Source organism: Phyllobates terribilis, unplaced genomic scaffold (genome assembly GCF_046119375.1).
Source record: "Phyllobates terribilis strain yellow unplaced genomic scaffold, ASM4611937v1 Scaffold_2__4_contigs__length_985480577, whole genome shotgun sequence".
Lineage (NCBI taxonomy): Eukaryota > Metazoa > Chordata > Amphibia > Anura > Dendrobatidae > Phyllobates > Phyllobates terribilis.
Genome location: NW_027362762.1, coordinates 356,505,537 through 356,518,821, shown reverse-complemented (window position 1 = coordinate 356,518,821; position 13,285 = coordinate 356,505,537). Strand labels below are relative to the sequence as shown.

The 13,285-nt window shown below is 39.2% G+C and overlaps 1 protein-coding gene across 38 annotated transcripts in view; it reads left to right on the top strand.

Annotated features, from left to right (window-relative positions):
* ABI3BP (ABI family member 3 binding protein) overlaps positions 1 to 13,285 on the top strand; it is a 436,219-nt gene that overhangs the window by 350,233 nt on the left and 72,701 nt on the right. For all 38 annotated transcript variants that reach the window (XM_073664653.1, XM_073664641.1, XM_073664649.1 and 35 more), the window contains 3 exons: positions 4,054 to 4,143; positions 7,276 to 7,365; positions 9,132 to 9,221. In XM_073664653.1, coding sequence (XP_073520754.1) covers positions 4,054 to 4,143; positions 7,276 to 7,365; positions 9,132 to 9,221 — 270 coding nt within the window. The remainder of the gene's footprint in view (positions 1 to 4,053; positions 4,144 to 7,275; positions 7,366 to 9,131; positions 9,222 to 13,285) is intronic.

Here is a 13,285-nt window from a genome sequence, read left to right as displayed (position 1 = left end):
AAAAAATGGACTGTTTTAAAATGGCCAAGAATCCTGACCTCAATCCCATTGAACATCTTTGGGGTGAGCTGAAATCTGCTATTGGGAAAAAGCACCCTGTAAACATTCAAGATCTTGAACAAACTGCAAAGGATGAGTGGTAGAAAATTCCAGCTGAGAAGTGCAAGAAGCTTATAGATGGCTACAAGAAACATTTAGAAGCTGTCATCAATGCCAAGGGTGTGAAACCAAGTATTAATTAGGAGTAATTAAAAGGAAAAAATATACCAGCTCATTGTTTGATGCTGCAGATCTTGCAGGGAAGCTCGTGAACCTACCGTAGGGCGTCAGTCAATGCAGAGGAAGAAAGGATATGATCCAGCTCCCAGATTCAGATTTCCACTATGTGTTAAAACCAATAGTCCTTTATTATAAACATTTTACCAAAGCTTAAGAATGCTTGGCATTCGAAACGCGTCTGGTTTCGTAATTTTTTTTCTGCCTCCGTCCCCCCTCCACCTCTTGCGAGAAGTTTCATGGCCTGTTATTAATTTTGTCACATTTCCCCTTAATTTTTAAATGGTTTTAACACATTGTGGAAATATGAATCTGGGAGCTGGATCATATCCTTTCTTCCCCTGCATTAATTAGGGGTGTCTTTATTGCTGCACATGCTGTATATTCTGTTTCTTCTTTGAAATCGAAGCATGGAAGTTGAAAAACAATGTTTTATTGTTGTATTACTTTGGACCACTAATTAAAAAATCCTGAGGATATAACTTTGCTGCATTTCCATTTATTTCAGAAGATATATTCTTTCTATATAGAAGTCTATGAAAAAATGAAGGGGTGCCAATAATGGTGAGCAGCACTGTAAGTGGTGAAAAAAATGGGAAATTGTTTAAAAAAAAATTTGCTTTTGTCACCATTTTCTGATGTTTCTGTAATATTTTCAGTTTTCGGGATCTGGGGCTGGGTGAGGGCTTATTATTTGCGCCCTGAGGGGACGTTTTTCTTGATACCATTTTGGGGTAGATACGATGTTTTGATCACCTTGCATTTTATTGCAGTGTTGTGGTGGCCAAAAAAAACGTAATTCTGGCGTTTCTCTTTTTTTTTTTCTGTCATGCAGTTTACCAATCAGATTAATTTATTTTAGATTTTGATGTCAGACTTTTACGAACACAGTGATATAAAATGTGTGTATTTTTTTTAAATGTGTTATTTTTAATTGGGAAGAAGGGGGTGATTTGAACTTTTGTGTTTTTGTCCTACATATTTTGAAAAACATTTTTTTAAATTTTTTACTATATTTAATGCTATGTAACTGCCATGTATAGAGAAAATCATAATCTCCTATAAACGCTAGCTAAACACTGGCTTTCAAAGGAGTATCGTAATGAACGGCACAGGGGTCTTCAACAGATCCCCAGCTGTCATGGCAACCCGTAGAGGCCCAGCGATCACGTCACGGGCCCACTGATAGGCACTTGGAATGATGCGCCCCCTGCCAGCATGTTAAAAGCTTCTGTTAGAGATTGACAGCTGTGTTTAATAGGTTAACAGCCATGGGCGGAGCTCCACTCCACCCACGTCTGTTAGAGGCAGATTAAAAATGTAGCCATCATCCGCCGGGAAAGATGCAGGCTCGGCTTGTGAGCCTGCATCAAAGTCAGTGAGCCAGCATATGACGTACCAGTATGTCATATGTCGGTAAAGGGTTAGTAGTTTACTTTCTTTCTACCACAGCCAATTTAAATTTTTGCTTTCATTTTTTTCCTACTTTTTTTTGTCAGGATCCATAGCTTTTTAATTTTTGCAGCCACATAGTAATACAGTATGAAAGCTTGTTTTTGAAGGACAAGCTGTAGCTTTCAATAGCATTATTAATTTGACCATATAATATTTAAAAACTGGAGGAAAAATTAAAAATGTGGCAAAATAGTGTAAAAAAAAACAACTTTTTTTTACATTTTCAAACCCATCCCCAATCATCTCAACTGGGTTGAGGTGAGGAGTTTGTGGAGGCCATGTCATCTGACACATCACTCCATCCCTCCTCTTCTGGGTCACATAGCCTTTTTATATCCAGTAGGTGTGCTTTAGATCATTGTACTGTTGCAACATAAATGAGGGTCCCATTAAATGCATACCAAATGGGATGACATTTTGATACAGAATTCTATGGTAGCCATGTCGGTTAAGTGTGCCTTGAATTTGGAATAAATCACCAACAGTGTCACCAGAAAAGCACCTCGACACCATCACACCTCTCCCTTCATTGTTCACATCGGGTATACACATGTACAAACCATCCGCTCATTTCTTCTTCTTCATCTCACATAGACATGGCAGTTAGCACCAAACATTTAAAATTTTTAGTCATCTGACCACAGTACAGATTTCAAGTCATCTAATATAAACTCCTTGAGTTTATTGGACCAAACAACTCATTTCTTGTTTGTTGTCCTCAGTAGAAGCTTCTTTGCAGCAATTTGACCATAAAAGCCTGGTTCTCATAGTTTCCTCTGGACAGTTGCTGTTGAGAGGTACCTGCTACATGATGCATGTGCATCAATTATGAGGGCTGTTATCTGATGTGCTGTCAATTTGCAGTTTCATAGACTTCCAAAATTGATAAACTTATCCTCTGCAGCAGAGGTAATTATTAGTCTTTCTTTCTTGGATCTGTCCTCTTGTGAGCCAGTGTCATCATAGCGATTGATGGTTATCATGACTGCACTTTATAATACCTTCAAGGTTCTAGCAATTCTCCCGGATTGAATGACCTTCATGTCTTAAAATAATATTGGACTGTTGTCGATTCTCTATACTCAGTTGAGTGGTTATTGCCATTTTCCAGCTTTGAACAGTTGTAGAATTGGACTTAGCACTGTATGCAACAACACTGCTTCTGCAAAACACACCTAATGGTCGCAAGCACTTTCTGAAGGCCGTTAATTCCACAAATGAATTCTTGATGAGGCCTGTTCATTGGAAGTGATTTCAGGAGACTTACTGATCAAGCAGCTAAGAATGCCAAGGTGGTGTAAAGCAGTCATCAGAGTAAAAAAGGGGCTACTGTTAGGAATCTAACGTTTAACAGACATTCTGGTTGCTTCACACGTTTCTTTACTTCTAGCATCCATATGTTTTCTTGTGTGGTTTTGCTGCCTTCAGTTTGAATCTACAATGTGCATATTCCAATTTGAACAATGAAAACTATTGCATGGTAAGGTGTGTCCAACCTTTTGATCAGTACTGTAGATGTACTGAGAGAGCCTGTTACTGTTCTATGCTGCCTGTGATTTGCACAGTATGAATCAATAGACAAGTATTCCTGTTGACCTTTAAAGAAAATATTAAATGGTGCATGAATTCAATGAGTCCAGAATAATGCAAATTGTTATATAGTTAACTCATGTACTCACATTTTGATTTTTCAATAATATCTGTAATGACAGGTTAAGTATTATACAACCTTAGACTTTTTTTGCAGCAAAGTATCAAGGAAAGGTGTTCAGAAGGAAAAGAATTACATACTGAAAAGAAAAGAACTGCCATCTAATGACTACACTCCATTTTCTGCATCAATAAGATCCAGCTTTCATTAATCATCCATGTCTTTCTGAGCTGAACAAGCTGTTGGTTGTTAGAGGCTGAAAAGAATGACAGTGTGGGCTACAGGTTGTATACCTGTGGACTACACAACATTGAAAAAACAGGTTAAAGTAGATAGATAGTGATTAAATTATACATAATTTTCTTTTTTTCTACAGGAAATCAGCAGCTGTAAAAAAGTTAACTAAACAATAACTTGCTACCACAGGAACTCTGCCTTTTTACATCTGTACCTGGCTCCTATTTCCTTGATTAGTAGATGTATAAAGATTGGCCCCCTAGTGGTATTGACAAGTAGCTGAGATTTTGAAAATGTATGGGATGTGTACATAAAATAGTGTGCTGCATTATGTTATGAATCTGTAGCGACAGTCACATATATATTTATGTGCTGTGCTTATGACTATAACTTAACGGTGTACATTCAAGGCAATTTTATGATTTGCTTTTCAGGTGGAAAGATGCATGATAATGCAAAGATTCTTGGTGTAAGAAGAAACATTTCAATGGAAACAAACAGCACTGGAAAGAGAACCTTTTCTGGTAAGCAAAATAATTCTTAAGTGATTTACCAAATTGTTTGACCATAACTCTTCCAGCCATTAAAAGTTAATTCACAAAGAAATCCTCTTTTTAAATAAAGTTGCTGGTAATAGAGGTTATTGCAGTGGAAGACGTGTCAAAGCAAGCATTTTCCTGAAATGCCCACCCTTGTAATCCATGAACTCACAAGCCCCAATTCATCAATGCTTGTATGCCAGAATTCTGGCAACATCTTGGTGTCAATATAAGCCTGCGCTAAAATGTTGTGGCTTCTGGAGGTCTCATGCCATTTTTGCCTAGCTCTGACAAAGTGGGCAGAGCTGGGGCGGAACAGAGCGTGGCAACCTCCACTCGTCAAATTCATGTTGAGCGGCGGTGTTCCTTATACAACAAAGCTTAATACACTACCCGACTGCAGTAAGATTTGTGGCGAAGTGCATGCCACTTTTCGGAAGCATGTGGTTCTTATTTAATCAGGATCGTTTGACACCAGCACGCCTCCTCATCAAGAAAAACGCCGGTCATGATGAATTGGGGCCATATGCACTTTTCAGGCCGGTCTTGATGCGAAGGTATGCTGGAGCCAGAAGCTCCTGACTCCTTAAGAGATGAATGCCTCTTAATGAATCCACCAAATCAGAAAAGAGGCATACACCCCCTTGCCACAAATCTTACTACAGTCAGGCACTGGAATAAGATTTGTCATTTATGGAACACCACGACTTGCCATGAATTTGAAGGACAGAAGTCCCTGCACCTCCAGCCCCACCCACTTTGTCTGGGCTGGGCAAAAATCAAGTGATACCTCCAAAAGTTACTAAAATTTAGCACAGCCTTACATTACACCAACATTTTGTGACTTTTCAAAGCTTTTTATGCCAGAACTTTGATGAGCCAGAGCCATAGTTTCTGAAAAAGCTCTAAAACATCTCTGTTAAAATCCTTTTTAGTAAAATATCTGCAATCTCGGGGAAAAGTAGCATACATATGTCAGTGAGGGCAAGAAAATACAAATGCAAAATGAGGCTAAGTGCTCACAATGCAGAAATGCTCCGGATTTTTCCTGAGCGTTTCTGCATCTCCCTGGCAGAAAAAAACGCATGCGGATTGTACATGCGGATTGTACATGCGGATTGTACATGTGGATTGTACATGCGTTTTTCCTGCCAGGGACATGCGGATGTGAAGCGTTCTTCACTTGCATTTCCGCATGCGGGTTGTCAAGCTCTTTCCAAGTGATTTTAGCATCACTTGGAAAGTGCTTGACAACTTGGTCACACTATATAAATCCATGCAACTGGCATGGATATATATGTGACCGAAAGAATGTTTAAAAATAAAAAATAAATCTATACTTACCTTCCGATGGCCCCCGCAGTCTTGCTTTACTCCATCCTCTCATGCCGGCAGATCGCGGTACACTGAAGGACCTGCCGACGTCAGCGTCGCGTGACCCGTCACATGACTATGACGTCAGCGCAGGTCCTACAGTCCATCGCGATCTGCCGGCATGAGAGGAGGAGCGCACCAGGGGCCATCAGAAGGTAAGTATAACATTTATTTTTTATTTTATTCTTTTTTTTACAGTTTTCTATGGTACCCGGGTCCGGAGGAGAGTCTTCTCTCCTCCACACCTGGGTACCATCCGCACATTGAACGCATGTATTCCGCATGTGCTTATCTAGTGAAGCGGAATTCATGCATTCTAATGCAAGTCAATGGCGGCGAAAACGCAGCACTTCCGCAAAATAATTGGTAGTGCCGCGTTTTTTTCCGCAATGATAATCCGCAGCGGAAATTTCAGCAGCATGTGCACAGCACAAGCGGATTATCATTGGGGAACATGGCAGGCCTTCTACCATGCGTTTTTTAAGCGTTTCTGCAGCGTTTTTGCCGCTCCGGAAACGCTTAAAAAACGCATCGTGGGCACACAGCCTAAAAAAGTATTTTTGAATTTCTATAATCTTCCTTGTACTACACCTCTTCTATTCACAGATTCTGGGAAGAGATAAGTTGATTAATTAAGTATGTTTAAGCAGTGATTTCTTACTAGAACACATTTAAAGAGATTTTGTAGCTCTTTAAAATTGATGGCCTATACATAGGATAAACCATTAATAATAGATTCTCAACCCTGGCACGCTCACCAGTCAGCTGTTAGAAGGGGCCATTGTGCTCTACCAAGTGCCGTGTTCAATATTTGATACTTTTAGTAGAGGCTATGCCTGGTATTATAACTTTGATCTATACAGGTGAATGCAACTAAGTTTCAACATCAAGATGCTACTGAAAGTAAAGGAGCATCTTCACTGGTCAGATTACTGACATTAATGACCATCGTTCACGATTAGTATACACTATACACAATGTAAATGGGTTGATCGACTGAACGATGTTTCCAAAAACGGCCATCCATCATGCATGAAATCATTAATGCGAACTAAAAAAAATTCGCTCAAGTTTTAAAAATTGCGTAAGGTAAATGAAGATTGTTCACGTGTTCAATTAGACCAGCAAAAAAAGGAGTGGAAATTCAAATCCTAAATGGGTATGGCTTTCAGTGATTTGTTGAGTATGTTACTAGGCAATTGTTCAGAAGCAGTTACAAAAGCTATTGTTCATATAAAACCGTAAAATCGATTATCGAACATTTTATTGTTATTTCGATACAATTTTCTTTGCACAGTATCAACATAAATGTTTGTACAATACTTTATTACTTCATTTGTTATAATTTTAATAGTGTCAATTATGAGATTTGAACCTTGCACACACTATACTTCATATTATCTGAACACAGTCCACGATGTTTGATGTTACAATGTAAAGATCGATGTTCAACCATTCATTCACGATTCTCACCCTATATAAGCACTTGTCTAACATTTGCTAGTCGTGCATCATGATCTTTCATCGTTTAAACAATTATCTACTCGTGTAAATGAACCCTGAATTGTGCTGAACAAAACAATGTAAACAATGCAGGGAATTCTGCTGCATTTTCAAAAAGCTGATTGGCGGGGTGATGAGAGACTGATCCCCACTGATCTAGTATTGATAGCCCATTCAAAATCAATTTTACGTAACTGAAAACCCGATTTATATATTTTTGTATTTTATTTCCTCTTTAAGTATCATCACCCCCTCTTCCACCTGTAAGACCAACATCCACACGTCGAAGAATTCAGCTTAGCAATGTCACAGGAAGGCCAGGGGTTTCAGGTATGGCCTACATTATTTAATGACGTTTCTGAAATATTATGATGTAATGTTCAGATTTCAGATTCTATAACTATCTTTCGTCTTCCTAAAGTGTAAAGTAGTCCTATGCCTTTATTGACACATAAAATGGAAGTCTTTCAGAAAGTCTAGTTTTGCCAGACAATGTACTCTGAAATGTAATGCATAAAGTAGAGTACTGTGCAAAAATTTTAGGCAAATGTGGAAAAAATGTTGCAAAGTAAGAATGCTTTCAAAAATAGAAATGTAAATAGTTTATTTTTATCAACTAACAAAATGCAAAGAGAATGAATAAAAGGAATATCTTAATCAAATCAAAAAGTTCTGTGGTTAGTTCTTTAAGATGGTTGGTTCCTTCAAAAACTGCTTACAAGTATACCGAAAAGAATAGATGCTTTGAAGGCAAAGGGTGATCACACCAAATATTGATTTGATTTAGTTTTCTCTTTCTTTCATTCACTTTACATTTTGTTAATTGATAAAAACAAACTATTAACTTTTTTATTAATGAAAGCATCTACCTAAAACTTTTGCACAGTACTGAATACAGTGATGTGAAAAAGTGTTTGCCCCCTTCCTGATTTCCTATTCTTTTGCATGTTTGTTACACTTACAGTACAGACCAAAAGTTTGGACACACCTCATTTAAAGATTTTTCTGTATTTTCTTGACTATGAAAATTGTACATTCACACTGAAGGCATCAAAACTATGAATTAACACATATGGAATTATATACTTAACAAAAAAGTGTGAAACCACTGAAAATATGTCTTATATTCTAGGTTCTTCAAAATAGCCACCTTTTGCTTTGATGACTGCTTTGCACACTCTTGGCATTGTATTGATGAGCTTCAAGAGGTAGTCACCGGAAATGGTTTTCACTTCACAGGTGTGCCCTGTCAGGTTCAATAAGTGGGATTTCTTGCCTTATAAATGGGGTTGTGACCATCAGTTGTGTTGTGCAGAAGTCTGGTGGATACACAGCTGATAGTCCTACTGAATAGACTGTTAGAATTTGTATTATGGCAAGAAAAAAGCAGCTAAGTAAAGAAAAACGAGTGGCCATCATTACTTTAAGAAATGAAGTTCAGTCAGTCCGAAAAAATTGGGAAAACTTTGAAAGTGTCCCCAAGTGCAGTTGCAAAAACCATCATGCGCTACAAAGAAACTGGCTCACATGAGGACCGCCCCAGGAAAGGAAGACCAAGAGTCACCTCTGCTTCTGAGGATAAGTTTATCCGAGTCACCAGCCTCAGAAATCGCAGGTTAACAGCAGCTCAGATTAGAGACCAGGTCAATGCCACACAGAGTTCTAGCAGCAGACACATCTCTTCAACAACTGTTAAGAGGAGACTTTGTGCAACAGGCGTTGCTAAGTGTGGCCCAACCACTTATTAGTTTTAGGGGAAATTACTTTTTCACACAGGGCCCTGTAGGTTTGGATTTCTTTTTCCCTTAATAATAAAGACCTTCATTTAAAAACTGAATTTTTGTTCACTTGAGTTATCTTTGTCTAATATTTCAATTTGTTTTGTGATCTGAAACATTTAAGTGTGACAAACATGCAAAAGAATAAGAAATCAGGAAGGAGGCAAACACTTTTTCACACCACTGTATATAAAGCGTGATATAGTGTAAATCAGTAGTCTTTTACTAACTGTAATAAAGTAAAGTGATTATGTGCAATAGGACTTAAATCGAAGGTATGAGCTAAACTGAGTTATTCTGCTTTCTTTATCCTTGCAGTATCTTCACCACCACTTCTTCCTGTAAGACCAACAGCTATACGTAGAAAGCCTCCAACTGCTAATGTGACAGGCAGACCACAAAAACAAGGTATAGAAATAAAGCTCTGATTATGACACTTCTAATATGGCATCAACTGGATATTTGTTATGTTTTCAATAATATTATTTGTATGAATCCACATTCCTACATCTCACCAATGGCTGTGAAGGAAATCTCAGTAGTCCATATTAAAACTATGGACTTCATGAGAGGGGTGTTTGTAAAAAAAATGTCTATAATGCGCATGGAGGGATATGCTGAATGTGCAGCTTATGAAGCTGCACAGCGGACCTGAAGATGAGAGAGACATCTTGATTTTTTCGTTTAGAGTCACATCTTTTCAATGAGAGAAACTTTTTATTAGACAAACGTAGAAAGGGATGATTCATTGAATTGTGCTATATGCGGGTAGTGCATGGAACTGGAATAGTCTCTGGTTCAGTAGAAAGCATTGGATACCATGGTCTGGGGCAAAGAAACCACTGGAAAGCGGCACAGTGTTGAAAGTTCTGCTTGGGACCTAATTAAAAGGTGTGGGCTCAGACTTTTCTTTATATTCCACAATTCTGCATTTTTGTGACGTTCCAAACATCAGGGAAAAAAAAGCCACCTGACCTTTCAAACCTACTATTTGCTATCCTTATATGTATTTGATCTATGGCCCCAATTCATCAAGATTGGTGTTGTTCACACCGGTCTTGATGACAGGGCGTGCTGGAGTCAGAGGTGCCTGATTCATTAAGAGGTGCAGGCCTCTTAATGATTCAGGCGCATCTAAAAAGTGGCATGATTCTCCATGTGCCTCACTGCAATTCTCAGGGACTAGAGTAAGATTTGTAGCATAAGCTGCCCCGCAGCTCATCATGAATTAGATGAGTGGGCATTACCACGCCCTTTCCCACTCAAGCTCTGCCCATTTTAGTAGAACTGTCTGAAACTGGCGTGAAAATGGCAAAAGTCGCTATTTTTTTGTGCAACTCCGCTGTTGCGGCTTTTCAACACATTTTACACTAGAATTCTGATGTAATCTCTATGGCAATAATCAATCACTGACAGCGGCATTTAACATACGCTGCCTAGAAGCGCATCACAAGTCCCGCCCATCGCCGCCCCTGTCATGTGATCACAGGGCACCGATGGGTTGTCATGACAGCCGGGGGTCTGCAGAAGACCCCTGTGCCTGTTATTGTGAATCTCGTCCGTAGGAGATAGTGATTTCTGTGTAGCAGTGCTCAAGCACTGCTATGTGTAGCACAGGTGATCGGATGATCGCAGCTTTAAGTCTTCTAAGGGGACTATTGAAGCCAGTAAAAAGTAAAAAAAAACACAAAAGTTCAAATCACCCCCCTTTTGCCCAATTCAAAATAAAAATTCAAAACAAATAAAAAATACACATACTTGGTATCGCCGCATTCATAAATGTTCGATCTATCAAAATATAAAGTAAATTAATGCAGTCGGTAAATGGAGTAATAAGAAAAAAAATCAAAACGCCAGAATTACGTTTTTTTGGCTGCCATAACATTGCAATAAAATGCAACAACAGGCAATCAAAACATTGTATCTACCCCAAAATGATATCAATAAAAACATCAGCTGAGGGCGCAAAAAATAAGCCCTCATCCAGCCCCAGATCCCGAAAAATGCAGACGCTGCAGGTTTTGGAAAATGGTTATATAAGCAAAAAAAAATTCTTACAAATTTCGAAAAAAAATTTCACCACTTAAATGAAAAAGAACCTATACATGTTTGGTATCTGCATACTCGTACTGACCTGGGGGATCATATTGCCAGGTCAGTTTTAGCATTCATGGTAAATAAAAAAAACAAAAAATAAATATGGAATTGCATTTTTTTTGCAATATCACCACACTTGGAATTTTTTTACCATTTTCCAGTACACTATATAGTAAAATCAATGGTCAAAAGTACAACTCATCCTGCAAAAAACAAGCTCTCATATGGCTATATTGATGGAAAAATAAAAAATGATGGCTCTGGGAAGAAGGGGAGCAAAAAACTAAAGCACAAAAATGAAAAATTGCAACAGAAAGTGTCAAACAGTAACATGCATTAAGTAGTAGAGGCTGTGTAAAGCCCCCGTCTCACATAGCGAGATCGCTGCTGTGTCACGGTTTTGGTGACGCAACAGCGACCTCACCAGCGATGTCGCTATGTGGGACACTTTGCAATGATCAGGCCCCTGCTGTGAGGTCGCTGATCGCTGCAAAGTGTCCTGGACCATTTTTTGGTCGTTGCTATCCCGCTGGTCAGCACACATCGCTGTGTGTGACCAGCGGGAGCAGCGATCAGGCTGGTAACTATGTTAAACATCGGGTTACTAGGGGCACATGCACCTAGTAACCCGTTGTTTATCATGGTTATGAGCCTGTTAAAGTGAGCAGTAACCTCCCGCTCACTGTAGCAGAGTGGTAACCATGATAAACAACGGGTTACTAGGTGCGCGTGTGCCCCTAGTAACCCGATGTTTACCATAGTTACCAGCCTGCTCCTGCTTCAGCAGGCTGGTAACCAGGAGCAGGACATCGTGGAAAGATTCTTTCCACATTGTCGCTGCTCCCCTGATCGTTGGTGAGCCTGCTTGTTTGACAGCTCACCAGCGACCACACAGCGACGCAGCACCAATCCCTGCCAGGTCGTATCGTTGTCGGGATCGTTGCAGCGTCGCTAAGTGTGACAGGGCCTTTAGTCTCCAACTCTGCTTGTGCACATAAAAGGGTTAAAGGGAGTAGGTTAACTATTTGTCTGCTCCCTGAGCTTTTAAGAAGGAGCCATGTTGTCATGCAGTGTGAAGATGGGAAGGGGAGCCGAACAGCATTTATTGATTGCAGGAAAGCAGAGGTACAGTATCCTCTCTGCACATTCTCCCTTTTTGCTGTGAAGACACAACGACAGTTATTGTATAGAAGTACACAAAGGAAAAATACACCTGCTCAACTTGTGAGTGAAGTACTACTGGAGGACGTGTCCAGTTGCAACGTAGCAACAAAGGGTAAACAGAGGATAGGGATTGGATATTTGAAAGGGTTACAAATTACTAATGGAGCATTTAAAAAATGTTTATTTTTGCAAAGCTTATTCATTTCAGCTATAGAGCACATTGCTCCACCAATGCAATTCTGGGAATACCTCTTTAGAAGGGCATCCACTACTCCCTGCATCCACCTATATGTATATTTACATTTCAGGCTCATACATCACAACACTTTTAACCAGAGGTGGTGAATCTAAGTTTTACTGCACTCTGTGCTAAAATTCAGTTTAGTGCCCCTGCTATACGTAGCTTAAGCGCTTCAAGTAGTCGTCGTCATTTGACTACTTACAGCTCTTATTCTATCAGCATATTTGCAGTCACGTGCCAACTAGCTGTTCTTCCTAATTCCCTAAATATTCAGTGCAAAAACTACAGTCCCTGCTTTATTGAGAGAAGCAGGAAGAGAACTGGTTGGTATGTGACCTCATATATGAAAATAGCATATGAGTGGTCATATGTTGAGCGCAGGAACTGGCAGGCCGAATTCTGACATACTGTATGTCATTAAACACTATTAGGATTTAGTATGCTTGAGTGCTTAGTTTTATAATTAATCCTTCTAACATAAATATATCAACCCTTAACTTGTCAGACAGCACAATACTTTATTAATATAGCCATGTATCTAACAAGTTATGGATTGCTGCATGTATACAGAATCAGAATCAATTACAGCACATAACTACATCATCAGAACCACCATCAATACAGCATCACAACCATCATCAGCACATGAATATATCACCAGAACCACCATCAGTATAGAAATACATCACCAGGAGCGCAATCAGTACCAGAACACTGAGAACATTACCTGAATCACCAACAGTACATAAATACAGGATCACAACAATAAACAGTGCAGGAATACATCACTGGAACCCCATCAGTACACAAATACATCACCAGAAGCATCATCAGTACATGAATACAGAACCAGAATCACCATTAGTACATGAATACAGCACCAAGCTTAGTACAGCAATCAATTGCAATGTCAAGTCAGCTCAATATACAATTGTATCACATGAACCTCAAACTCCCAGTATGCCCTTAA